A 22,766-nucleotide genomic window follows, 5' to 3' on the forward strand; every position below is an offset into this window, starting at 1 on the left:
AGGACAGAGCAGTGGGTTTGGTTTGGAAGCAACAGCCAGCGACGCTCTCACGACTCTCCTGCTGGCTGAGCCAACATCCAGCCTGCTCCGTGTGTTTAATTTTCACTAATCTGTTTGGGGTTTTTTAATTATCTGCAAACAAGGTGCCTCCTTCACGGAATAACAATGGTGCTGGGGACGGCGAGCGGTGGGCGGCCGGGCTGTGCCCACACCTCTTCCCTGCCGCTCAGCACCCTCCGGAACTTTGCCCAGGACCTGTCTGCCTGTCCTTATCCAGCATCAATCTTGGGATTCCGCCCTGCTAACCAACATCTGCATGCAGCATCTCCGGCAGCAGGAGCGAGTCCTGCTGAGCTGGTGTGTAAAAGCATTCGCAATCGCGGAGCTGGAGGAGGGTTTAAATACCAGGCTCTTTAATGCGATGAAAAGAGCCCTCGCTTTCCCCATTGGTTTTCTGCTTGCTCTTTCATGCTGCCGGAGCCCTCGGGTTGTGTCAGGGCCTGGCTCTCCGTGGGCTGACAGGTTTCCTAACTCCCCTCCCTGCACTGTCAGCACAGTATCAGGAACAGCAAAATACCAGTCGCGGCAGCTGGAGGAGCAGGAAGCCCAGGTCGGAGCAGCCCCTGGCCACTTGTGTTTGGGTTTTGTCCTCCAAAACATCCTCAGTGGCATCGGCGACCTGGAGAAAACCCTGTGCCTCAGTGTGCACAGCGGGAAAATGGGTCTAAACCCATTTACCTGTCTCCTCCAGAGCTGGCTGAGGTGTTTGATTCATGTCAGCGGCTTGGCTGGTGACTGCGGGATGAATGACGCTATATAAATGCAAAGTGTTATTAATATTTCATGTTGTAGTGAAAATGTACTAATGGGGCTTGTTCCTGGAAGATAAAGTGCTGCCATTAATACACCTTTGTGTCCCCAGCGCTGGGGACTCACCTGTGGAGGGGTGGAAGGGCTCTACCCAGAGCAGAAGCTGCCCATCACACCTGGCAGCTCCCCAAAAGAGGGGATTTTAACCCAGAAAGACACAAAGAGACACTTTTTAAACCAGAAAGACACAGGGAGCCACTTCTGGCACCCACAAAATTAGGGGTACCCGGGGTAGAAAATCCCCCCACCCACCGTTGGGTGCTGGTGGATGGGTGCTGCTCTGAGCCCTCCCTGCCTGCCCATGGGGACACACAGCCCCCGGGAACCCCATTGCCAGCACTGCCACTACACAGGCGTGTTGAAAAAAATAAAAATGGGCTTGTTTGATTTCAAACTGCAGAACTCTTCCCTGGAGCCATCCGCAAACACTGGTAATTTACTTTACAGCTGTTTAGATTTGTTTCTCTACATTTTTTTTTTTAACCCCAGCAGAATTGCAAATGAAACAAGTGTTTGCTCCTCAAATGACTCCAGCCATACCTGAACTCCTGCACCCCACACCTTCTCCCTGGACCCACTCTCCTCTGCCCCCCATCCCGGCACCCCAGAGCTGGGAGATGGGGGTCAGACCTCCAAGAGGGAGTTCTCCGAGCTGGGGGCTCATCTCGGGTGGGCTCCAGGTTCTGGTATCAAGGAGAGGTGCTGGGGAAGAGACCTGTGCCAGCTTGCAGGCCAGGGGAGCACAGGCAAGCAGTTAATTCTAATGAAATCATCAACTGCCGCCCACTCATCAGAGGGTGGGGAGGGATAAGGGCTCTGCTAAATTATTGCCACGGTGTAAAGTTTGAATAAAAAAGGATTATAAAGGGCGGTGTTTGGCTGAGACTCTCCCATTGCCGTGGGCGGGGGGGTCCCAGGGCTTCGGCCACACGGAGCAAAGGGAGATGGGTGCAGGAAGGCATGGAGAGACCCCAGGTAGTGCTGGGCATCCCTGAGAGCAGCCAGCCCCGAGCTCCCACCCTTCCCCACGGCGGAGCAGCCGCCTCAGCCCTTCCCCGCACGGCCGCGCTGCGGGGCCGCCCTGCGCCTCGGGAAATCTGGCATTCCATGGGACACGTGGGGATCTGCCTGGAGCCTCATCCCTTCCCCCGGGAATCTCCTCCTCGCTCCCAGGAGCCCGGCGATGACTCATGTGCTGTCTCTCGCAGCGGGCGATGCTTGCCTGCCCTGGGCTGGCGCCGACCCGCAGCAGCGCCGCGCAGGGACACCCGCAGGTGAGCGGCTTGGGGACATCGCTCTGCCGCGACCCCCAGCCCTGGGGAGGTGGGGATGGCGATGGGGAAGGGTGGGAGCTCAACCCTAACCCCCAGCCTGACACCAGGGCGATGGGCAAGCCGTGGGAACCGTGCACAGGGAAGGGGGAATCTGGGGTTTGCAGGTCCCTGCAGGGATCCACCCGTGAGAACGGAGCTCCCACGGGAGGGACGAGAACCGGGAGCTCCGTGGTCACTCCTGCGAGCAGAGCGTGGGTCGGGCTGTGCAGGGCAGGGGTTGTGTTCACCCCTGAGAGCTCCTCGCCGAGGGGGAATCTTGTTATTTCACTGATAAGTAAAATATTTAAGACGAGCCAGTGCCAAGCGCAGCCCTGGGAGCTCTGCTCGGCTGCAGCTCCACGGTGCGTGGGGTGTGTTTATCTGGCACGATGCGAGCCGGGGTCAAATCGGCCACGCAGGGGCCTCGGGCTGGTGAAATTTGGTTGTTTTGGCTGCTCGGAGCCACAGCAGCTCCTCGGCATTGCAGGGGCTGTGCAGCCCCCCAGCCCAGCCGCTGTCCCTGCCCTGCCGTGGGCTCCCCGCGGAGAGGGGACAGCGTGGGGACACGGAGCAGTGGCACAGGGCTCTTCCTGCGCTGCTCGGGGGGAGCACGGAGGCGACGGCAGATTCCAGCGCTGGGAGAGGAGCCTGGTGAGTCACGCCCCGGCTGCTGCTATTTGTTGTCTGCCCGGGCTGGGCCTGGCAACCTAAGTGAAATGAATAACAAATACCTGGGCAACGAGGCGGGAGCTGGGCGGGATGGGGGCTGAGCCCTGCGCCGGAGGTGGCGGTGGCTGGAGGATGCTGTGGCAGAAGCCCCAAGCTTTGCTGGGTCCCCGTGTTCCCAGAGTGGGGGGACAGTGCGTGGAGGAGATGTGTCACCTGGACCAGGTATGCACGGGGGCACGTGTCTGTGGTGTCCCCGCACAGGTGAAAGATGGTCCCAGGAGCATGGCTCTGTGTTTCGGGGACATCTTCCCACTTCTTCAGTGTCACAGTGTCCTCTCTCTTCCCAGGCTGGCTAACAGGATCAGGGAGCCATGAACTGGGGGGTGTTCGAGGGGCTCCTCAGCGGCGTCAACAAATACTCCACAGCCTTCGGCCGCATCTGGCTCTCCCTCGTCTTCATCTTCCGCCTGCTGGTCTACGTGGTGGCAGCCGAGCGGGTCTGGAGCGACGACCACAAGGACTTTGATTGCAACACACGGCAGCCAGGCTGCACCAATGTCTGCTTTGACCACTTCTTCCCCGTCTCCCACATCCGCCTGTGGGCCCTGCAGCTCATCCTGGTGACATGTCCGTCCCTCCTGGTCATCATGCACGTGGCCTACCGGGAGGCCAAGGAGCAGAGGCGCCGTGAGGCCGGTGGGGACAATTATCGCTGCCTCTACCCCAATCCTGGCAAGAAGCGGGGTGGGCTGTGGTGGACATACCTGCTCAGCCTCATCTTCAAGGCCGGCGTGGATGTGGTCTTCCTCTACATCTTCTACCGCTTCTACAGGAACTACACCCTGCCGCGGGTGGTGAAGTGCGAGCTGCCGCCCTGCCCCAACGTGGTGGACTGCTTCATCTCCCGGCCCACCGAGAAGAACATCTTCACCCTCTTCATGGTGGTCACTGCCTGTGTCTGCGTGGTGCTGAGCCTCGTCGAGGCTGCCTACCTGATCGGGAAGAGGTGCCGCGAGTGCCTGAAGGGTGGTGGGAGGGACAGCCGGCGGCACAGCCACGACTGCCCCGTGTCCTGCGCTGACCCCACAGCCACGGGTGGGCAGGTTTTCAATGGGCCAGACTTCAAACCCCCCACGGCCACCATCCCAGCCACGGATTCCTGCCCCAGCACGCTGTCTGAGGATGAGGCTCTTTCCTAGAGCTGCCTGGGACAGAGCAGGAGCTGCTCACTTGCCCTGCGACTTCATCCTGCTCTTTCTCCCAGTGCAGGAGTGCTGGGAGCACCCTGGAATTGGGCTGTACCCGGGGAATCTCTGCCCCTCCTGCCACAGGAAAGGCACTTTACATCATCCTGCTGAATTTGGGGTAAAGCAGGTGCTGTAGGACATTGGTGACTGTGAACTGACAGTGTTGCCCAGACTTTGAGCCTGTACCAGCCAGGATGGACATCCTGAACCCCCAGGAAACCCCTATCCTTATCTCTCACCCTACATCAGCCACCCAGTGGGTGTCAGGGCCATCTCAGACTGATGCAATCATCATTAATAACACTCATTAGCTGAGTGGGGACAAGAGCAGGTCCCTGGTGCCACAGCCACTGTGGCAAAGTGCAGGTGTGAAGATCTGGCCGGGCAGGCAGCGCCCGCCGTGGGCTGCTGGATCATCCTGCTGGGCCAGGGGACAACACCTGAGCAAAACAGCTGAATAAGGAAGAGGAAAAACACCCCAACCATTGATTAAACAATGACATTAAATGGCAGAATCTGATCTCGTTTATTGTTGTAACATATCGCGTTCGGCCGTGACACGGGCAGCACTGCCATTTCCGAGGCCATCAGAGGCAGCCGAGCATTAGCTGGCATGAATAATTAACAATAATTTCATGGCAAATGCACTCACAAGTAACATTAACACTGAACATGCAGCTCGATCTGTTACTGGTTTTGCTTTACTTAGAGGGTGTGATAATTATTTTTTCCATGAGCAGCGGCAGTGCTGACGCTCCCTGGCTCTGTCCCAGAGGAAGTGGCACAGGGAGTGAGGGAACACCATCCCTGTGTCCTTTAGGACCGAGGCCATTCTCGGTGACAGATCACTGCAGGGATCCAGCTGAGACCCTCCAAGGGCAAAACTGAGCTCTTTCCCACAGCCCATCCTGGGGAAAGGACCAGCTGGATGTGCTGGCTGTGGCCAGGGGGTGCTGAGGACAGGCAGGGCTGAAGGGAAGCTAAGAGCAGGCAGGGCTGCAGCTCTGCTGGATGGGAGGGCAGGGACTGAACCAGCTACTGAGGAGGGTGAGAATGGTGGAGAAGCCCTGGGGGGATCCCAGCCCCCAGCACAGAGCTCTCTGAGCACACAGCAGCTCCTTGTGCTGACACCAGCGAGTTTGGGGACCTTTGGGATCAGAGAGGCAGATGGTGAAATACACGTAGATTTTTTTTTCCACTTCTTGGGTGAAGCTGTGCTGGCACTGCCTTCCTTCCATCCACTCCTGTTGCTGGATTATCCACCTGAAAGTTTTCTTTAAGAACCCTGTCACGTCAGAGGACACAAGTTGTTCTTTGTGTGCGAGCCATTGCCCCGATTTAAAGAGCATGGGCTGGGCTGTTTGTTTTCCAGCAAGGTTGGCCGCTCCTGCTGCAGGCTGGTGAGTGAAACCCCGAGGTGTTCCCCTCTGCAGGCGTTAATGGGGCAGCGATGAGCCCTAGAAAAACCACCCCGTCCCACTTCCGCACTTCAAAGCACAGCTGGAGCTGCTGCCCGTTGCGAGAGACCTGAAGATCCAGTTGCTGGATGTTGTTGTGCTGTTTTGTTGGCTCAGAGGAAACACTGCAGAGCTCTGGGTGTCTTGCACCATCCAGGCTTGGGATAACCAGCAGTCGGCCAGGAAAACGGGAGCATTCAGCTGCTCCTTTCTGATGTGTTTCCCACCAAGCTGACCCCGTTGGTGCTGCAAAAATAGAGGTCTGGATGCTGGGACACCTCCTGGGACACAGAGACAGGAGCAGTGTCAGCCAGCCAAGGGCTGTGTCACTATAAAAGCTGAATATTTCCCAGATTTTGCGTCATCACACAGGAAATCCCCTGTATAGCTTGTGGGGTGCCAGAAGACCTCCTAAATTTTGAGGAGGATTTTAAAGAAACCCACCACAACTCCAGCCCAGGCAGGGATGTGGAGGAGTTTGCATGCACAGGTCAGGGGTAGCTTGGCCTTCCCAGCTTAGGCTTGTTTCTTCTCTGGCCAAAAGCTGCCTGTTGGCTGGGAATTGAGGAGAAACTCTCTGATTTATGGCCAGCCCTGGCTGCTGGCTCCCAGGATCCCATGACTCCTGCTCCCCAGCCCTTGCGGGGGAGTCTCATCCCTGGGGATGTGGCCCTGGAAGGGGGACAGCTGTTGGCAGGCAGGACCTTGCCATGCCTCATTTAAAACCCTTTTAAAGAGTCTTTGAGGTTTTCCTGCTGGTTTGGCATCGACCTGCTCCACTGTTTGGGTTTTTCCTTCACAGAGGATCCAAGGTTGGGCCTCCCTAAGTCACTGGGTGTTTCAGTGTTCACATCTGGCACTGAGACCTTTCACCTGTCACCCCGCCGTGTCAGAGCAGGGTGGCAGGAGGTGACATCCCCTGGGCATGTCCCCAAAGCTCCCAGCTGCTGAGAGCTGCTGAACCATGCTGTCACCTTGTCCCCATGCCCACAGGGGCAGAGGGGGCGCAGAGATGTGCCCTTTGATGGGATTGGTGATACCCAAACACCCAGCTCAACGCTGCAAAGCACGGGGTGTTTCCGCTCCCCACCCAGCTGCCTGAGGGAATTCTGTCCGTGCCAAAAGCACCTGAACTTTCTCACCGTGGCCGCACGGCCGCTCCTGAAATTCCAAAACTTCAGGCAAGAGGCTGCCCAGGGGTGATCTGGCCCCGCTCTTCACCTGGCCCTTGCAGGGTTTGGCCGTGGGGCAGGGAGCTGCCGCCTCTGCAAGGAATCAGAGCGGCCGCTGCTTCTCGACAACTTCCCTCTCTCCAGGGTTTTTCATCCCAAAGGCCGCAGCCCCCACATTCCTGCCGAGCTCCTGCCACACCGGCTCTCTGCAACAACATAGCTCAAATTCCTGATGCGGGCAGCTCCGGGGAGAGGGAAGGCTCCGGAGCCCCTGCTTGGCTCTCATCCGGGATGGGGTTGCCCTTGTCTGCCCTCTCCTCCAGACTCACCCTGCCCTGCACCCCAGGTCTTTGCTTTGGGTCTCCTGGGCTCCCATTCCTATGTGTTCCCAGCCTCACTTGCTTTATTTGACCTCCTGGAGCCAAAAAGCCTCGGGGCAAGTGGCTCCTTGTCTGCCAGGAGAGTAAGGAGCAACTCTCCCCTGGCACCAAGCACCCCGGCATTCTTCAAGTGTCCCCAAGGGAGGGGTGGCCCTGGCGAGGTGCCCTGTGAGGCTCCAAGCACGGCTGATCGGCCCCAGGGTGTGCCGGAGGATTCCAGGGAAGCCTCGAGGCATTCAAGAGACCAGGTGAGCCGCAGGTGAGGGGAAGTGCATTCCTGCCCAGCTACGTCGGCAGAGGAATCTATGGGGCTGATCTATGGAGCATCCGGTGGGATGGGGCTGGGTCAGCCTCCTGGGAGCCACCGGAGCTCTGGGGAGGGGGACACCCCGTTAGGGACACCTCCCAGGTCCCACGGGGTGCAGCAGCAAAGCAGGGTCCTGCTGCAGGGGGACCCTGCTGCCATCCTGTCCATGGCAAAGGTCCCATGTGGCCACACCGGCCCTGCCAGGGCGGTGCCTGCAAGTTCCTGTAGGTTGGAGATACCGATGAGCTGTTGCAAAACTATTACTAAGGCAAAATCATTTAAAAAGTGGGTTACAGTTGCGTAATTTGGGATTCTCGGCCATGGTTGCTGGTGGCCCCAGAGCTGGGGGACAGTGTGAGGTCTCTGCTGAGTCTGCAGTGCCCAGACCATCCCTGCAGGGGTTGGGACATCACCTGGAAGGAGCTGCTGGTGTCGCCTGGGGAGGAATCAGTCTGAGCTGATCTCCCTGCGGGATTTGACTTGCCTTTGTTGTTCCAGCCGAGCGTGTGTGTGCATGTGCACAGACAAGAACCTCTCTGGGAGCTGCTTGCCAGACTCACCCAGTTCCTGGGAACCGAACCAACCACCCTTCCCCTCCCCTCACACACTCAGACAAACCCTGGGTGTGCAGGAGCGCTGCGGCTGGGAAGGAGCTTCCCTGCTCCGAGAGGCGCCTGGATCTGGACACCTTCCTCCAGCCCTTTCCCACCTGGACAGGTACCTTTGGGGGCACAGAGTGCCACGGGGCTGCTGGGGACCTGCCAGTTGAGGGGGGACAGCCCTGCGGTGTAACGGGGTGCAGGTGGGAGCTGTTTTCAGGTGTAACATGGGCTGGGGTCAAAGCTGGGGATCCCAACATCACACAGTGTCACGCTGGGATCCCACAGGCCATGCCAGGCTCCCTGTCCCATGGGGTGATGCAGGGGCATGGCACAGTGTGGCACCCCAAAGACCAGCAATGGCCACCCCAGGCCTTGCTCCTTTGTTCCACCGCCCTCCCCAGGGACCAAAAGAGGCTGAGACCTCCCAAAAAGTGTCTCTGCTGAGTTTGCAGCCCAGTTGGGAGCCAGGCACTTTTGGGTCCAACGCCCTGCGCCCACACAGGGCAGGACCCAGCGGTGACACAGCGGGTTGGCATCCCGGGGGCTGGCAAGGGTTCTGGGCTCTGCGGGAGGCAAACCAGGACTGCCAGCACTACCGAGCACACCTGAGCGCTGCCCCTGCTCTGTCTGGCTGCCAGCCAGCACTGGGGGGCCTGTGGAGCTCACACCCCCTGGCACAGAGATTGGCATGGAGATCACGTTCCCTTCCTGCCCCACTGAGGGTTCATGACTGGAGCCAGCGCTGGGCTGAACTGGGCACATGGGTGCTGGCCAGGTGGGTTATGGGCAGAGGGGTGCTGGGTGGTCTCACTGGCACCAGGGATGGGGGCATGGGTGAATTATCAGGCTGGCCAGGGAGGCGGCATGCAGAGGCTCTGGATTCCAGACATCACACCAGTTTTTTGGGGGGGAAAAAGCAACTCTGGCAATTTTAAATCCAAAGGTTGGGTGAGAACACGGATTTCTCCCCACCCTGACTCGCAGCCAAGAGTTTGCCGGGGAGAAAGATCTGGTTTCAGGTGGGACAATGAGTGAAGGTGTGTGGGAATGGGCAGAGGCACAGCCCTGGCACTTGGCACACGCTGGCAGGGACCCCAGCCTGGGGCCACTCAGCTCAGCCACACTTCCCTGGGCCAGAAGTGTGGGAGCACAGCCACAGGTTGGGGCTTGCATTGGGGTGGCCCTGGCTCCCAGACAGCTCCATGGGATCCGGGCAGTGCTTCAGATTCTGCTCTGTCCCCACAGCCCTGGGACACCGCAGCGCACCGGATGAGAGGACCCTGATCACCAGTGTGCTATCACACCCCAGCCATGCCCTGTGCAGGACACTTCCCACCCCACAGCCCTCGGTGAGTGGGGAAGGAGCCTGAGCCTCCTCCAGGTATGTCTTGGAAGGTGCTGGGTGGGCAACGGGGCTGTGGCAATTCCTTAAAAGTGAGAGTGACCCAGCGTCCTGTGAATCCCTCTGTCAGGGCAGACACTTTCACAGCCCAGAGGGTTGTAAAAACTACCTGTGTTTGTAAATCCAGGTGCAGTAAACCTCTGAGTTGGGCTTAGCGTGTCACTGTCCTCACACGGGGCAGCCCCAGGCTGAGCTGCGGAGCCGGTTTGGCCATCGGGGCTTCAGCATTGCTGCTGGGAGCGGGAGGGGAGCACTGGCCAGGGTGACTTCCCCGTGATACATGGACTGTGACACACACAGACTGTGACACACACAGACTGTGACACACACGGACTCTCCCTTTCTGCAGCCCCGCTCTCACCTGTGCTTGGGCTGCCTCAGGCATCACCCGTGAGACAGCAGACCAGTCCCTGGCATGTCCCAGCACCCCAGCACTGCAGGAGCAGCCATTTCCCCTTTGGCTGTTGAACCTGGCCTGCTCCAGCAGATCGCACTGCCAGTTTGCACCAACACCCACAATCAGGCTGGCAGCTGGTGGCAGAGACTTGGCTGGGTGTCTCACCCTTTACAGCAAAGGCTCATCAGAAGGAAGTGCAGAGAGATTGGGTCACCTCTGTCACCAGGAGAGTGTGGGGACAAGATTTACTGTCTGCAAGGGTGGTGGTCCCTCCACCCCAGATGAGTGTAATGGGGTGGCAGAGAGGGTTCAGAGGTCAGTGAGATTTAGTGCAGTGAGAGATGTGCGACCTCATTGGTGTCTCCCAGTGCTCCTCACCCACCGCTCCTTCTGCCTCTCCAGGTCGGGTGATTCTGCTCTCCCTCGGCTGCCATGGATTGGAAAACACTGCAGGCACTGCTCAGTGGGGTCAACAAGTACTCCACAGCCTTCAGCCGCATCTGGCTCTCCGTGGTGTTTGTGTTCCGCGTGCTGGTCTATGTGGTGGCAGCCGAGCGGGTCTGGGGTGACGAGCAGAAGGACTTTGATTGCAACACACGGCAGCCAGGCTGCACCAATGTGTGCTATGACCACTTCTTCCCCATCTCCCACATCCGCCTGTGGGCCCTGCAGCTCATCTTTGTCACTTGTCCTTCCCTCCTGGTCATCATGCACGTGGCCTACCGGGAGGACCGTGAGAAGAAGAACCGGGAGAAGAACGGGGAGAATTGCCCCAAGCTCTACAGCAACACAGGCAAGAAGCATGGCGGGCTGTGGTGGACATACCTGCTCAGCCTCTTCTTCAAGCTTATCATAGAGATCCTGTTCCTCTACCTCCTCCACAAGATGTGGGACAGCTTCGATTTGCCACGGCTGGTCAAGTGCTCCAACGTGGATCCCTGTCCCAACACCGTGGACTGCTACATCGCTCGGCCAACCGAGAAAAGGGTCTTCACCTATTTCATGGTTGGAGCTTCCTCCATCTGCATCGTCCTCACCGTCTGTGAGATCTTCTACCTCATCTTCAAGCGAGTTGTCCGGAGGGCAAAGAAGTGGAAGAAATCCACCAAGCGCTCCGTCAGCTACAGCAAGGCCTCCACCTGCCACTGCCACCTCAAGTCAGAGGAGAAGGACAACAAGTCCCAGACTAGGTGTGTAGCAGCCCTGACTGCTGTCTGAGGGGTGCTGGGAAGGGTGGTGGGGGAAAGAAGCGTCCTGGCATGTGCCAGGGATGGTTGGCACCAGAGGTGACCACCAGTGATGCCACCAGCAGATTCTTCAGCCAGGACCTCAATGGCCATAAGGGGAGGGGGACACATCCATGGGAACTCTCCTGCTCATGACCATGGGCACATCCCTAGGTGTCCTACTGGTGTGGACATGCTTGGTGGCAGGTGGGTGCTGGCTGCCCATGGCCATGCCTGAGGGTGTCTGTTCTTCCCACAGAGGAGAAGAGCCGTGAGCTCACCCATCCCAGCTGGTTTATATTCCCCTCGACTCAGCGGCTTTTCCAGCCCCTGCCAAGACCCTGAACCCTCAAGAGTCAACCCATGTGAACAATTACTAAACCCAACCAAGTAATGTCCCCAGAGAGAGACCCAAAGTAATGTCCCTGGGTACCTGAGCAGACACAGGTAAGGCGAGGGCAGCCCTGGAGCTCTGCAGGCAGCACAGATATCACAGCAACACACAAATCCTCCATGTCCAGCAGCTTCTCTTGGATCCTCCAGCTCTGCTGCTCCCCTGTTGGGTGTTGGTGCCCAGCCAGGGCCGGTGTCACCTAGTGCAGTGACAGTCCTCCTGGCTCACTGTGCCTCACACATGCACAGTCCCAAGCACCAAGAAACCAAAGGAATTCTGTGCTCAGCACCGTGACCAGAGCTCTCTTCATGGACACAAAGTTATGACAGAGGAGCAGGGCTCCTCCTCCTGTTCTGCTTGCTGTTCTGCTTGCTCACTTTGCCCAGTTTGCCATTACTGGGTCAGGGCAGATTTCCTCCTTGGCTCACATGAGCACCTTGCCATGTCTTGCCTAAACTCCCTCACTGGCTCTGCTGCTTCCCTCAGTGCCTCTGTGTCCCCTGTCACCTCGGACTCATGTCACACATGGCACGAGCTACAGATCAAAAGGCCAATAAATGTCATGTTTTGAGACATCAGGATCTGCTCTGTACACTGGAAATCAGGGGAACTGCTGAGGGCAGAAGACATGGACTTGCAGAGGTCCCCCAGGAGCCCACAGCCAGGTCATTCTCATCTGCCTGAGCTGGACATCAGTCGAGCCCACGGCCGAGCTCATGGTCGAGCTCACGTCCGCCCGTTCCGCCTCTCCTGGCTTGTCACGCGTCGTTAAACTTTAATTCAGCAGAACCGCACGCTGGCCCCCGAGGAAATCAAGGAGGGATCAGCATCAATTATTTACTAAACCTTGATAAATATTACAATAAATAGAAATGATTTCCATTTAATCTTTCCTTAAGCAGCACCAGCAGAGGGTCCGCTGTTCCCAGCTCCGCTCAGCCCGCCCGTATTTCATAGCCCCAGGAGCGTGTTGGGCTGTGCTGAGACCCCCGACAGCAAAGCTCCGTCTGAAACCCGCGGGAGGATTCCCGGCCGGGCTCCGGTGGGGTTCATCCCGGGAACGTACGGGATGCGGGATTTCGGCCGGGCTCCGGTGGGGTTCATCCCGGGAGCCGGCGGGATGCGGGGTAGCAGCCGGGCTCCGATGGGGCTCCAGCACCACCCAGCGCCCGCCGCGCCGCACGGACCCTCGGGGGCAAACCACGAGCGCCGCAGCCGTGGTCCAGCCGGGGTGGGCAGGGACGGAACATCCCCGGGACACCGGTCAGAGGACGGAGCCTCCCGGGATCTCTGGCTCAGCGGGTTTGTCCGCTGGCGGAGCCGCAGCCGGAGAGGAGAGTGCGGGAGCACCCGAGCTTCCCACCGTCCCCCACCGGCTACACTCCCGACGGGTTCGGCACTCCCCCACCCCACCCGACGGGGCCGCCCCCTGGTGCGGGGGCCGCGGGAGGGGGCGGCCCCGCACACCTGCGGCTCGGCCCGGCCCCCGGTTTCCTGCCCGCGCTCCTCCCCCGGGCAGGCTTCCCCGGGCCCCGCACGACTAGAGCCACCCGGTCCGACCCCTCGCACTCGGCACGGCCCGAGCCCGGCGGGACGTGCCCGGCGCGGCAGAGGTGAGTGCGAGCACCGGGCACCGCCGAGGCACCGCGACCGCTCGGGGCACCGCGACCGCTCGGGACACCGCGCTGGGGACGGGGCGCCACCGCCGCGGGCACCCCCTCGCCCCACCGCCTCCGGGGGTTTCTTTAACGGCACAGCCGGCATTTCTGTGCCTAATTAGCAGCGGTTAATGAGGAGCCGGGGCTGCGGCCGCCCTGACCCTCCCTCACAGCCGAGCTGAGCGCCCGCGGGGTGCAGACTTGGCTCCCCGGGAGTCCCGGAGTGGCAGCAGGGTGGTGAGCGGTGCCGAGGGTCCCCTGGGCGAGGGGAGGGTGCCGGGGCTGGGCGTCCCTCGCCCCGCAGCAAGGGAGCTGCTGGGAGGCTGTCCGTTCAGTTTGGGATGAGCCCTGAATAGTCATCGGGGTGGCAGTTGTACCCCAAGGGGTTGTGCTTCCCCTCTGGACCATCCTGCTCGCTGCTTTTTGGAAAAGCCAGGGCAGCGGCAAATTTGTGAGCCTCTGCCGTGCCCTCACTTCAGGTGCTGTGGCCCTGCCCTCCCTGGGCAACCCCAAAACAGCCCCTGGCTGCGGGCTGTCCCTGGAGCGGTCAGGACAGCCACTGTGGAGCTGTGGGTGCTGCTGGGAGGGGAGAATGCCTGTGCTGCCTCTTCTCTCCCAGCCCCATGTTCCTGCACTGGGCAAGGCCGTGTTGGAGGAGTCCTCTGAGGCTCCTAAATGCTGCCTGGAATCCTCCCTCCCTCAGAAGTGGGATGTTCCTCAGTGGGTTTGCTGGGACACCCTGCAGAGCAGCTATATTCTGAAAAAGCACTGAGTTTAAGTGGTTGAGGTTTAGGTTTTCCCATCTGCCCTGCACTCCCCAGCACGGGGAATTGACGTGGCCACTCTCTTCTCTCTGCTGGCAGAGGCAAAAGGTTCCTAGAAGATGGGTGACTGGGATTTCCTGGAGAAACTGCTGGACCAAGTCCAGGAGCACTCGACCGTGATCGGGAAGATCTGGCTCACCGTGCTCTTCATCTTCCGCATCCTCATCCTGGGCTTGGCCGGGGAGTCTGTGTGGGGGGACGAGCAGTCGGATTTCGTGTGTAACACCAAGCAGCCAGGCTGCACCAACGTCTGCTATGACAAAGCCTTCCCCATCTCCCACATCCGCTACTGGGTGCTCCAGTTCCTCTTTGTCAGCACTCCGACCCTGATTTACCTGGGCCACGTTGTCTATCTCTCCCGGAAGGAGGAGAAGCTGAAGCAGAGGGAGAGTGAGCTTCGGGCTATCCACAGCAAGGACCCAAAGATCGAGCAGGCCCTGGCAGCTGTGGAGAAGAAAATGTCCAAGATCTACGTGGCAGAGGATGGGCGGCTCAAGATCCGAGGGGCACTGATGTGGACATACATCACCAGTGTTATCTGCAAGAGCATCTTCGAGGCCGGTTTCCTCGTGGGCCAGTGGTACCTGTATGGCTTCTCCATGGTGCCCCGCTATGTGTGCAAGAGGGATCCCTGCCCCCATCAGGTGGACTGCTTCATCTCCCGCCCCACCGAGAAGAGCATCTTCATCATCTTCATGCTGGTGATGGGCCTGATCTCCTTAATCCTGAACCTCCTGGAGCTCTTCCACCTCTGCTGCAAGAACCTGCTTAGCAACATCAAGAAGGCGTCGGGGCCAGCCGGACCGAGCCGGGACGCCCTTGTGGACGACATGGTCTCAAGTCCCTATGCACCTAAGCACTATCCCTTCCTGCCCATGGCCGAGAGCCACGTGCCCTCCTACCAGAGCTACAACAAGCTCTCCAGCGAGCAGAACTGGGCCAACTTCCACAACGAGGAGAGCCTGGCGCTGGGCAGCGGCAGCAGACCCCTGTCGGACCCCTACGCCCACCAGGCTGCTGAAGCCTCTGCCCCGGAGGAGAAGCTGGGCAACCGGCCCGGGAGCTCAGCCTCCAAAAAGCAATACGTGTAGTGCCGGGCTGGCCCCGGCTGGCAGGGGGACTTTCCTCTGTCCCTCGTGCCTGCAAAGGTGCTGGCTGTGGGCAGGCAGCTGCCTCCTGCCTGGTGCTGTGCTGTACACATTCCCCTCCGGAGGCTCCAGAGACCTGCCTGCCCTGGGATGGGATGGGATGGGATGGGATGGGATGGGATGCTCAGGAGCACAGCCATGGAGTGCAGCCTCTGCTCTCTCCGGTTTTCCCCACAGACCCTGCAAGGAAGGAAACTGCACTAAAGTTCCCCGGGACGCCGTGTCCTGTGTGCCTTGCCGTGGGAAAGGGAGAAAGCCCTGGAGCCACACCGTGGAACAGGCTGTCCCCAAGGCCATGGCTGGAGGCTGCTGGCCATCGGGAGCTGCGGCTCAGTCAGACCCCAGAGCCTCGGCCAGCATCAGAGCTGGGGCAGTGGCTGTGGGAAGCTGCTCGTCTCCAGCCTCTGCACAGAGCAGGCTGAGCCAGGGACTGCTGGGAAAAGCTGGGCTGGGGCAGTGCTGACAGATCCTGGCCACCAGCCTCATCCCGTTCCAGTGGCCCTGGCACCTGCCCAGGGTTTGCTACAGGATCTGCCCTCTCCCCATGGGACACAGAAGGGTTAAGCCAGCTCTGTTGTGACCAGCAGATCCCAAAGGCTGCAGGGTCACTGTGGGTGACCCAGGAGTGTGAGCTCCCCGCCCCGCCTCCCGGCCCTGGGCCCTTTCCCATGGGATGTGTGCCTTTAAGTTATTTTTAACCTGCTGGCCTGAGCACAGAGCTTTCTGCCTTAAAGGTGCAGTTTGCAGGGGATTTGGGGAGCTGTGTCCAGTCTGGTCATGTGCCTTGGAGCCCTGTGGGGTTTGGGGAGGAATCCCAGCCCAGCATCTGTTGGTTTGGGGGTTATTGGGTTTTTATTACTTTGCACTAGTCATCTCCTGCTGTGGGCTGAGGGGCCAGGGGGGATGGAAGAACCAACTGCTGTCACAGGAGCTGTCACCCTGACTTCCCCAGCCCACTGATGAGAAAGGATTGTCTGGCTGTGACCAAAGGGCTGCAGGTCCTGTGTGACCCAGGTGTGAGCGTGGGATGTGGGCATTGCCCTCAGCACTGTTTCCCTTCCCCTGGCAGACTCTGTGTTGCATCCTGTTGAATAAAGTTGGATGACTGAGAAAAGGTGAAGGTGGTGTGACTGTGCTTCCTGCAGCCTCCAGCTGACTCTGGGAGGGCAGGTGAGGGTTTGGGGCTGAGGGAGGGGGAAATGCTATCTTGTGGGGGTGATGATGCTGGGGTGAAGGGGGAAGTGTGAAGGGGAAACCCCCATTGTGCTGTGGGTGCCACTCACCCACTGAGAGCACAACTCTCCCTGCTGTGGTCTCCTGTCCCCTTGAGCCCAGCCTCAGCTCAGGGTTTTAACAGGGTTGTCACATCCCAGGCTCATGGTGGCCCAAAGCAGAGCTCAGCCCCTCTCCCTCCACTGCAGATAAACCCAGCAGAGGCTGTGGAGCTGCTCGTGGCTGCATAATAGGTGGAAATGAGCCACAGATAAAGGCACACAATGTGGCTGGGGCTGTTTAATATCCCCAGCCAAGCCAAGCCAGGCCAGAGCAGAGCCTGCTCTCTGTCGAGGGCCTCTCCACTGAGGGTGGGACAGGCTAAAAATACCCTGGAGAGAATGAAAAATGGGTGATACGGGGCAGTATCGCTGCCATCGGCCACTGGAGGAAATGAGGAGGGAGGCACCCGGCTGCTCTGCCCTTGGGCTGGCGGCCGAGCCCACCCTTGGCTTCCTCTCTGCTGGGGATGAGGGGGGTGAAACCCCCTAGGAGAGGGGTCTGGGGTGCACAGCACCAGCTCCCAGCTCTTCCCTGTGCTATCCTTGGGGGTGCTGGGGTGGATCCACTGTGGAAGGACCCTGCCCTGCTCCCACTGTCTCCAGAGAGACCCTGTGCTGCTCCCACTGTTGCCCACTTGGGACCTCCCAGGACACCCCAACACAATGGGGGCCACATCCCAGTGCTCCCCAGTATCAGCAGAGCCCTGCAGCTCTGGGGGGAGCAGCCCAGTGTGCTGGGTCAGGAGGAAAAGCCCAAGTGAAAGGGAACAGAGCAGCCCTGCCATGTTTACCCACCAGTGTCCCCAGGTCACCTCCCCTCTCCAGGACTCCTATTTTTGTTGGCACCAGGGGATCATCACGCTTTTCCGAGCGACCCTGCAAGGTGGAAAACAAGACGGCCGAGACCCCCCTTGCCTGGACACGGTGCCCAGGCGCTGCACAAACACAGCTCCGTGTCCCTCTATTGTTCCCATGTTGTGACAAAGTGGCTCGGGGCAGCCGCAGTGACCCCACGCCGCCGGGACTCACTGCCAACAACAACAGCGAGGGGCTCACCTGTGGGCCAGGCTGGGGAGGGGGCAGCAGCAGGGCTGGGGTTGGCAGCAGCCCCCCAGAAGGTGGGCGGGCAGCCCTTAGGCAAATAAAAGTTTGGAGCTGATAAGAGCCCTGGCTGGCCCGGCGGAGCCCTTTGGCACAGCTCGGGGACAGATAGTGGCTGCACAGACACGCATGGCCTTTCTCACACCTCTGCACTCCTCCTGAGTAAACAGGCCCCACCGGTCCCTTTCTGGGAATGACACTCACTCCCCCAACACCCAGCCCTGGATGCTGATGCTGAGCCCTGTGCTAGCACAGCAGGCTGGGAGCTGCAGTGAAGGGCTCCCCATGGGCACCTTCTGAGTTAGGAAACACTTTGAGCAGTTCTGCCAGTCCTGGGGGGAACACACACTTCCCAGAACCCCAATTCCTGCTAGGGATGCTGGTCTAACACCAGTCACAGTCCCTGGAAGCCCTGGGGCTCCCCTGGGGGGAGCTTTCCACCCTCCTCCCAGTTAGGGCCAGTCTGTGCCAGGCTATCCCTGCTCAGCTCTGCCATGGCCAGGGACAGAGGGCTGTCCTGCCTGAAACACTCTGCCTGAGATGCTGGCCAAGCACCAAGGAGTTTATTTTTAAGCTTTCCCAGCATACAGCAAGCAGCAAGTATCTAAATCTGACCCACTCAGGAAGAGCAGAGGTGGGAGCAGAAGCAGAGCTGAGGGGGAGGAAGGGCAGAGAGCTGGACAGGAGGATGCCAGGCAGGGCCACAGTGTGGCCACACTTCCCCACAGGGCCTTGTCCATGCTCAGCTGTGTCCTCAGGGGTGTGGGAGCAGTCAGAGCATCCTCCTGGGCCAAGCACAGAGCCCTGAGCCCAGCACCCTGTGCCTGCAGCATCCACCACTGGGGCAACCCCAAACCAGGAATAATCCTGCCCTTTCCAGTCACTGCCAACAATGCACAGTGAAGGAAAAGCAAACCCCACGGAGCTCCCTTCCTCCCCGGGGTTATATTTAGCCCTCCACGCGCGAGAATGGCAGACAATGGAAGGTCCCCCAGCCCTGTGTGAGAACTGCAGGAGGGAGGAAACACACTCAATAGCCTCACCAGCTTCCCATATCCTGATATTGTCACTCTCCCCCGGCCGTTTCCTCGAGTGGAGGCACCAAGACTGCAGTGCCCAGCACCCTGTGCCACCCTGGGTTGGGTTCTACCCCTGCCAGAAGCTGAGGATATCAGCCTGATGCAACACTGAGCAAGCAGAGGCTGCTGCCTGCACAGCCAAGGGATTTTTGTGGTATGGGAAGGTTGATGGTCTGAAAACAAGGAGCCACAATGGTCCTGGGGTGCTGGGGATGGGGAATCAGCCCTGAGCTGCGCCTGCAGGAAGAGCCAGTGCTGAGTGGGACGGGAACATGTTCCACTGTAGCTGTCCCCAGCCATGGCTTGAGGGACGTGACTTGGTGTGGAGCTGAGCTGCTCCTCTCCCACGGCACTTCAGGGCTTTTGCTGGCCACAGAAGGAGCCACGAGGCGCAGCATGGAGGGAGCCATAGCAGGAGGAAGCAAGATGTGGAGGCTGGGAAAGACTTGGCTGCCCTCAGGAAAAGGGCAAAACCAGAGCCTGGGAAAAGCCTCGGCTGGGAGGGAGCAGAAGTCCCCAGGGGCTGCAGGGGACACGCTGAGGGGACATGCTCTGTTTGCTCTCCAGTGCAGATGGGGTGAGCACCCGCCGAGTCCCGGGGCTGTGGGGACACCGTGCTGTGGGAAGGTCTGGGGTGACCTGGGGTCAACACACTGTGGGCAGGTCCAGGGTGTCCCAGGGTCACTGTACTGCTCCAGGATGGGACACAGGAGTGTGAGTCCCTGCATGGCCCTGCTCTCCCCACCAGCTCCCACCCTGCTCCTCTCCTCCCAAAGCATCATCCCTCCAGGCCTTGCAGGAAGGGCCCAGATGGCTTTGGGCCATCCCCGTGCCAGCACAGGCTCACCTCATCCCGAGCCCTGCACAGCTGGAGCATCCCCGCTCTGATCTAACCAGACATCCACTGCAGCCATCCAGGTGTGCCAGATGGCCAGGGGGGTCTCACTGTCCCCCACACACAGCAGCTGTCCCAGTCCCCTGAGCCACCCCAGTGAGCTGGGGCACAGCTCGCTCTCTGCATCCTGTCTCAGGAAACTGCCACCTGCTCTTCTCACTAGCTGTTCGCAATGGATCCTAGCAGCAAAGCAAGACCTGGGCAGGGCAGAGAGTCCATCGGGAAGCTGCAGCTGCCCTCGGGCCATGCCAATAGCACTGCAGTCAGCCTGACCCCCCACGAGCCTGGGGCACAACCACCACGGGCTAGGCTGGGACAGGGAGTGCTTGTGGCTGCTGGATTCAATCCCTGCTCCGTGGCACCCTGGCCTGGATGCAGGGACATCCCTGAAGCTGGACAAGCCTTCAGGATGCTTTCACACCCAACACTGGCCTCCTGGCCAGGCGTGGGACTCCCTGCCCAGGGACAGGCTTGCTGCAGGCAGGGCTCCCAAGCAGGGCCCAGCTGTGCCATGCTGGGAACAGCTGGATTACAAACCCACTGGACCAGACCGAGGATTTGCACGTGAGTGGCTGAGTGCAGGCTCGGGGGGGCAGGGTTTTACTATAATGGTTTATTCAGCAAAGCTTCCTCTCACTCTTCGTGAGCCGCCGTGGCTGCTCGCCCCAGCCCTGAGAGCTGCCCGCTCCTATTCTTGTCCCGCCGGCGCTTCCCAAGCGGCACATTGTTGGGATTCAATGGGAGGAAGGGTGGGTTTACAGCACTGAGGGCTTAAGAGAAAGGAGAAAGGTCTGGGAAGCAGCTTCACCCCTGTCCCAGCGCCTGCGGGAATCCACAGACCTGCAGCAATGCTGGCGGATGGATGGGAACCCCCAGACACAGGGAAAACAGCTGGAAGTGCGACAGGCAGGGGATGGGAGCAGGGCAGGGGCTGCCAGCCAGGTGCCACCAATGCCCAAGCTGTCACCATCAGGGCTCAGTGCTTCCCGAGGGATCACTGGCTCTGTGCTGGAGCAGCCCCCCTGACCGACACTGCGTGGGCCTGGGGCAGGAAATGGGGCAGTGAGGCCTCCCCAGAGCCCAATTGTGCCCAGTCAGCTCTGGGAACAGGAGGATCAATGGGCTATAAACAGCCGGGGGAGCCACTCCGGCGCGGGGTGAACAAAGAAGGCATTTTGGAGAGTTTCCGACCTGGTCCCAGCTGGGAGAAGGAACTAGGACTATTCCCACCCCAGCACACAATAGGGAATAGCCATCACCCCACAGCCAGGCTGGGAAAGCAGGAGACAAAGGGGAAGGGGCTACTTCAGGGGACAGTGCCAGCCTGCCAGGGGGACAAGGTGGGGGCACTGTGAGTCCCAGTGCAGGAGGTGGCGGTGGGACAGGACTGGGACAGGCTCTAAATCACACCCAGGCTCCTCCCGCACCTTTTCCCCCAGGCTCAGCTCCTCACGCAGCAGAGGTCGGAGCATTCCCGGTGGTGCCGGGCCATGAGCCTGGCCGAGGGCAGCAATCCAGCCCAGGACAGCAGCTCAGGAGCCAAACAGAGCCAGGAGCACGGCAGTAAAGCTGTCAGCAGGGCAGGAATAGCCCTGGCCAGGGTCGCAGGACGGCGCGGTGTGAATGCTGACTGGATGCTGACCTCAGCTCTCGCACCGCGCACGGCAGATTTATCGGCCCCGGGAGGGGAAGGCCAGGCCGGGGCCTTGCTCAGGCACCACGGGAAAAAACAAGCCGGGAGGCAGCGATAACCCCAGCCCTGGCCCTGCTCAGGCAGCTCTGGCTGGGGTTTGTCCCTGCTGTGCCAGCACTGCCTGACCTGGAGGGGACACCAGCCACTGGCCCCAGCGCTTGCTGCCAGCCTCTCTCTGCTCAGCACCCCAGTGGGACCCCTGTCCCCTGGGACCCCGCCCTGTGTGCTCACAGCCCTTCTCCTCGAGTTGAAGAGGTCCAAGGGAAGCAGATGACGCAGCTGGGGGAGCTGGCAGGGAGGCACAACCACGGCTCTGGCTGGGAATTCAGTGCCTCCCCCTCCTTCCTGTCCACCACCCTACTGCCAGGCCTGGAGGTCAGTGCCCAGCCAGGGACAGCAATGGCATTTGTCCCACCACAGGAGTTGCTTCATCAACACACAGGGAGCAGAAACATGCTCTGAGACAGGGCTGGGGCTGTGCTGATGCAGAACACACAGAGGCCCGAGAACTGACAGAAGTTTATTGTGCAGAGGGCAGAGATCTCCCCATTCCCCACACATCAGCACGCTCAGAGCACCACAACGGAGCAGGACCAAGACTTTCAGCTCCTCCTGTCACTGATGCAGGGAGGGGGTTCCCAGAGAGCTCCATGGCTGCTGGAGTAACACTGTGGTGTGGGCTGTGTTGGGGTTCATCAACAGCCACAGGGGATGTGGAAGCAGGGCAGCAGTTCTTCCTGTCACTGACAGTCAGCCTGACCCCATCCTATGGCACTCAGGTCCAAATTTCTTCTACCTTCACACCATGGAAGAAACCAAACCTGAGGAAACACAGGTGGAACCAGGCCGAGAGTGTTTCGTTGCTCCAGGAGCCTGGCCAGGCTGGAGAGCTGAGGAGTTTCAGACTCGTTCCATCTCCAGGCACAGCTCCCTGCCCGCTCTGCCACCGAGCTGTGGGTACCTTGAGTAAATCCATGGAGTGGGCAAACCTGACCCTCCGGAGGGCCCGGGAGGGTGAGGAGCAGCAGGTGCAGGAGGAAGGCTGGTGGAAGCAGTGCAGATGTCAGAGGAGTCCCCAGCAGCCGCTCCAGGGCACCGCCTTTGCCCAAATCCCCCTTTATTAACTCTTTTCGGGGCGGTTCCTGTTGAGCACGGCCCGCGGGGCGAACTCCAGCTTGTCCTTCAGGCTCACCACCTTGGTCAGGTCCTCGCCCACGATCTCCTGCAGCTTGCGGTCCTCCCGCTGCTCCGAGATGCTCTTCTCCTCCTGGGCCGTGGGCGGGGGGTCTCCGCGCAATAACCACTCCAGCTGCGAGCCCACCAGCCCCACCACGAAGGCCACCGGGAAGGTGACGTAGGGGGCCTTGGAGCGCACGGCCGCCCACAGCACGGACCACATGCCGGCCGGGTCACCGGCCGGGCCCGCCCGCACCGGGGCCTCAGCGCTGACCGCACGGAATGCGGACCCGCGTGGGCCGCGCCGGGACCCCCGCCCGGGTCCGCAGGGACCCCCAGCCCTGCTCGGCCCGGCTCGGCCCGGCTCTGGCCCGGCTCCGGCCCGGCTCCGGCCCCGCTCACCGGCCCAGCCCCGCCCGTTCCGGTCACGGCGGCCGTGAGGGCGCGGCGGGGCGGTGCTGCCCTCTGGCGGGGAGTGCGGG

At 60.3% G+C, this 22,766-nt stretch overlaps 4 protein-coding genes across 13 annotated transcripts; 3 read left to right on the forward strand and 1 right to left on the reverse strand.

The window, feature by feature from the left end:
• The first annotated feature begins 1,808 nt into the window (after window positions 1–1,808).
• On the forward strand, window positions 1,809–4,614 carry LOC146427805 (gap junction beta-5 protein-like). 3 transcript variants are annotated; one of them, XM_085081430.1, is made up of 2 exons: window positions 1,809–2,144; window positions 3,200–4,614. In XM_085081430.1, the coding sequence occupies exon 2, from the start codon at window positions 3,224–3,226 to the stop codon at window positions 4,049–4,051; it is 828 nt and encodes a 275-aa protein (XP_084937556.1). In that variant the 5' UTR covers window positions 1,809–2,144; window positions 3,200–3,223; the 3' UTR covers window positions 4,052–4,614. The 3 variants fall into 3 exon arrangements, with proteins under 3 accessions (XP_084937556.1, XP_084937559.1, XP_084937558.1); XM_085081433.1 differs by lacking the exon at window positions 1,809–2,144 and adding an exon at window positions 2,206–2,834; XM_085081432.1 differs by lacking the exon at window positions 1,809–2,144 and adding an exon at window positions 2,850–3,074.
• A 2,364-nt stretch (window positions 4,615–6,978) lies between these two features.
• On the forward strand, window positions 6,979–12,318 carry LOC146427806 (gap junction beta-3 protein-like). 7 transcript variants are annotated; one of them, XM_085081435.1, is made up of 4 exons: window positions 6,979–7,356; window positions 7,914–8,132; window positions 9,263–9,398; window positions 10,219–11,049. In XM_085081435.1, the coding sequence occupies exon 4, from the start codon at window positions 10,249–10,251 to the stop codon at window positions 11,032–11,034; it is 786 nt and encodes a 261-aa protein (XP_084937561.1). In that variant the 5' UTR covers window positions 6,979–7,356; window positions 7,914–8,132; window positions 9,263–9,398; window positions 10,219–10,248; the 3' UTR covers window positions 11,035–11,049. The 7 variants fall into 7 exon arrangements, with proteins under 7 accessions (XP_084937561.1, XP_084937562.1, XP_084937564.1 ...); XM_085081436.1 differs by having other exon boundaries at window positions 8,028–8,132; XM_085081440.1 differs by lacking the exon at window positions 6,979–7,356 and adding an exon at window positions 11,307–12,318 and having other exon boundaries at window positions 7,526–8,132; window positions 10,219–11,008.
• A 119-nt stretch (window positions 12,319–12,437) lies between these two features.
• On the forward strand, window positions 12,438–16,186 carry GJA4 (gap junction protein alpha 4). Of its 2 annotated transcripts, none has more exons than XM_085081428.1 (2): window positions 12,438–13,049; window positions 13,958–16,186. In XM_085081428.1, the coding sequence occupies exon 2, from the start codon at window positions 13,978–13,980 to the stop codon at window positions 15,007–15,009; it is 1,032 nt and encodes a 343-aa protein (XP_084937554.1). In that variant the 5' UTR covers window positions 12,438–13,049; window positions 13,958–13,977; the 3' UTR covers window positions 15,010–16,186. The 2 variants fall into 2 exon arrangements, with proteins under 2 accessions (XP_084937554.1, XP_084937555.1); XM_085081429.1 differs by lacking the exon at window positions 12,438–13,049 and adding an exon at window positions 13,156–13,331.
• Window positions 16,187–21,612: 5,426 nt separating this feature from the next.
• On the reverse strand, window positions 21,613–22,709 carry SMIM12 (small integral membrane protein 12). The gene has a single exon (XM_085081441.1). The coding sequence runs from the start codon at window positions 22,505–22,507 to the stop codon at window positions 22,229–22,231; it is 279 nt and encodes a 92-aa protein (XP_084937567.1). The 5' UTR covers window positions 22,508–22,709; the 3' UTR covers window positions 21,613–22,228.
• Window positions 22,710–22,766: the final 57 nt, after the last annotated feature.

This window comes from Lichenostomus cassidix, chromosome 23, assembly GCF_008360975.1.
Source record: "Lichenostomus cassidix isolate B80296 chromosome 23, HeHo_3.0, whole genome shotgun sequence".
Lineage (NCBI taxonomy): Eukaryota > Metazoa > Chordata > Aves > Passeriformes > Meliphagidae > Lichenostomus > Lichenostomus cassidix.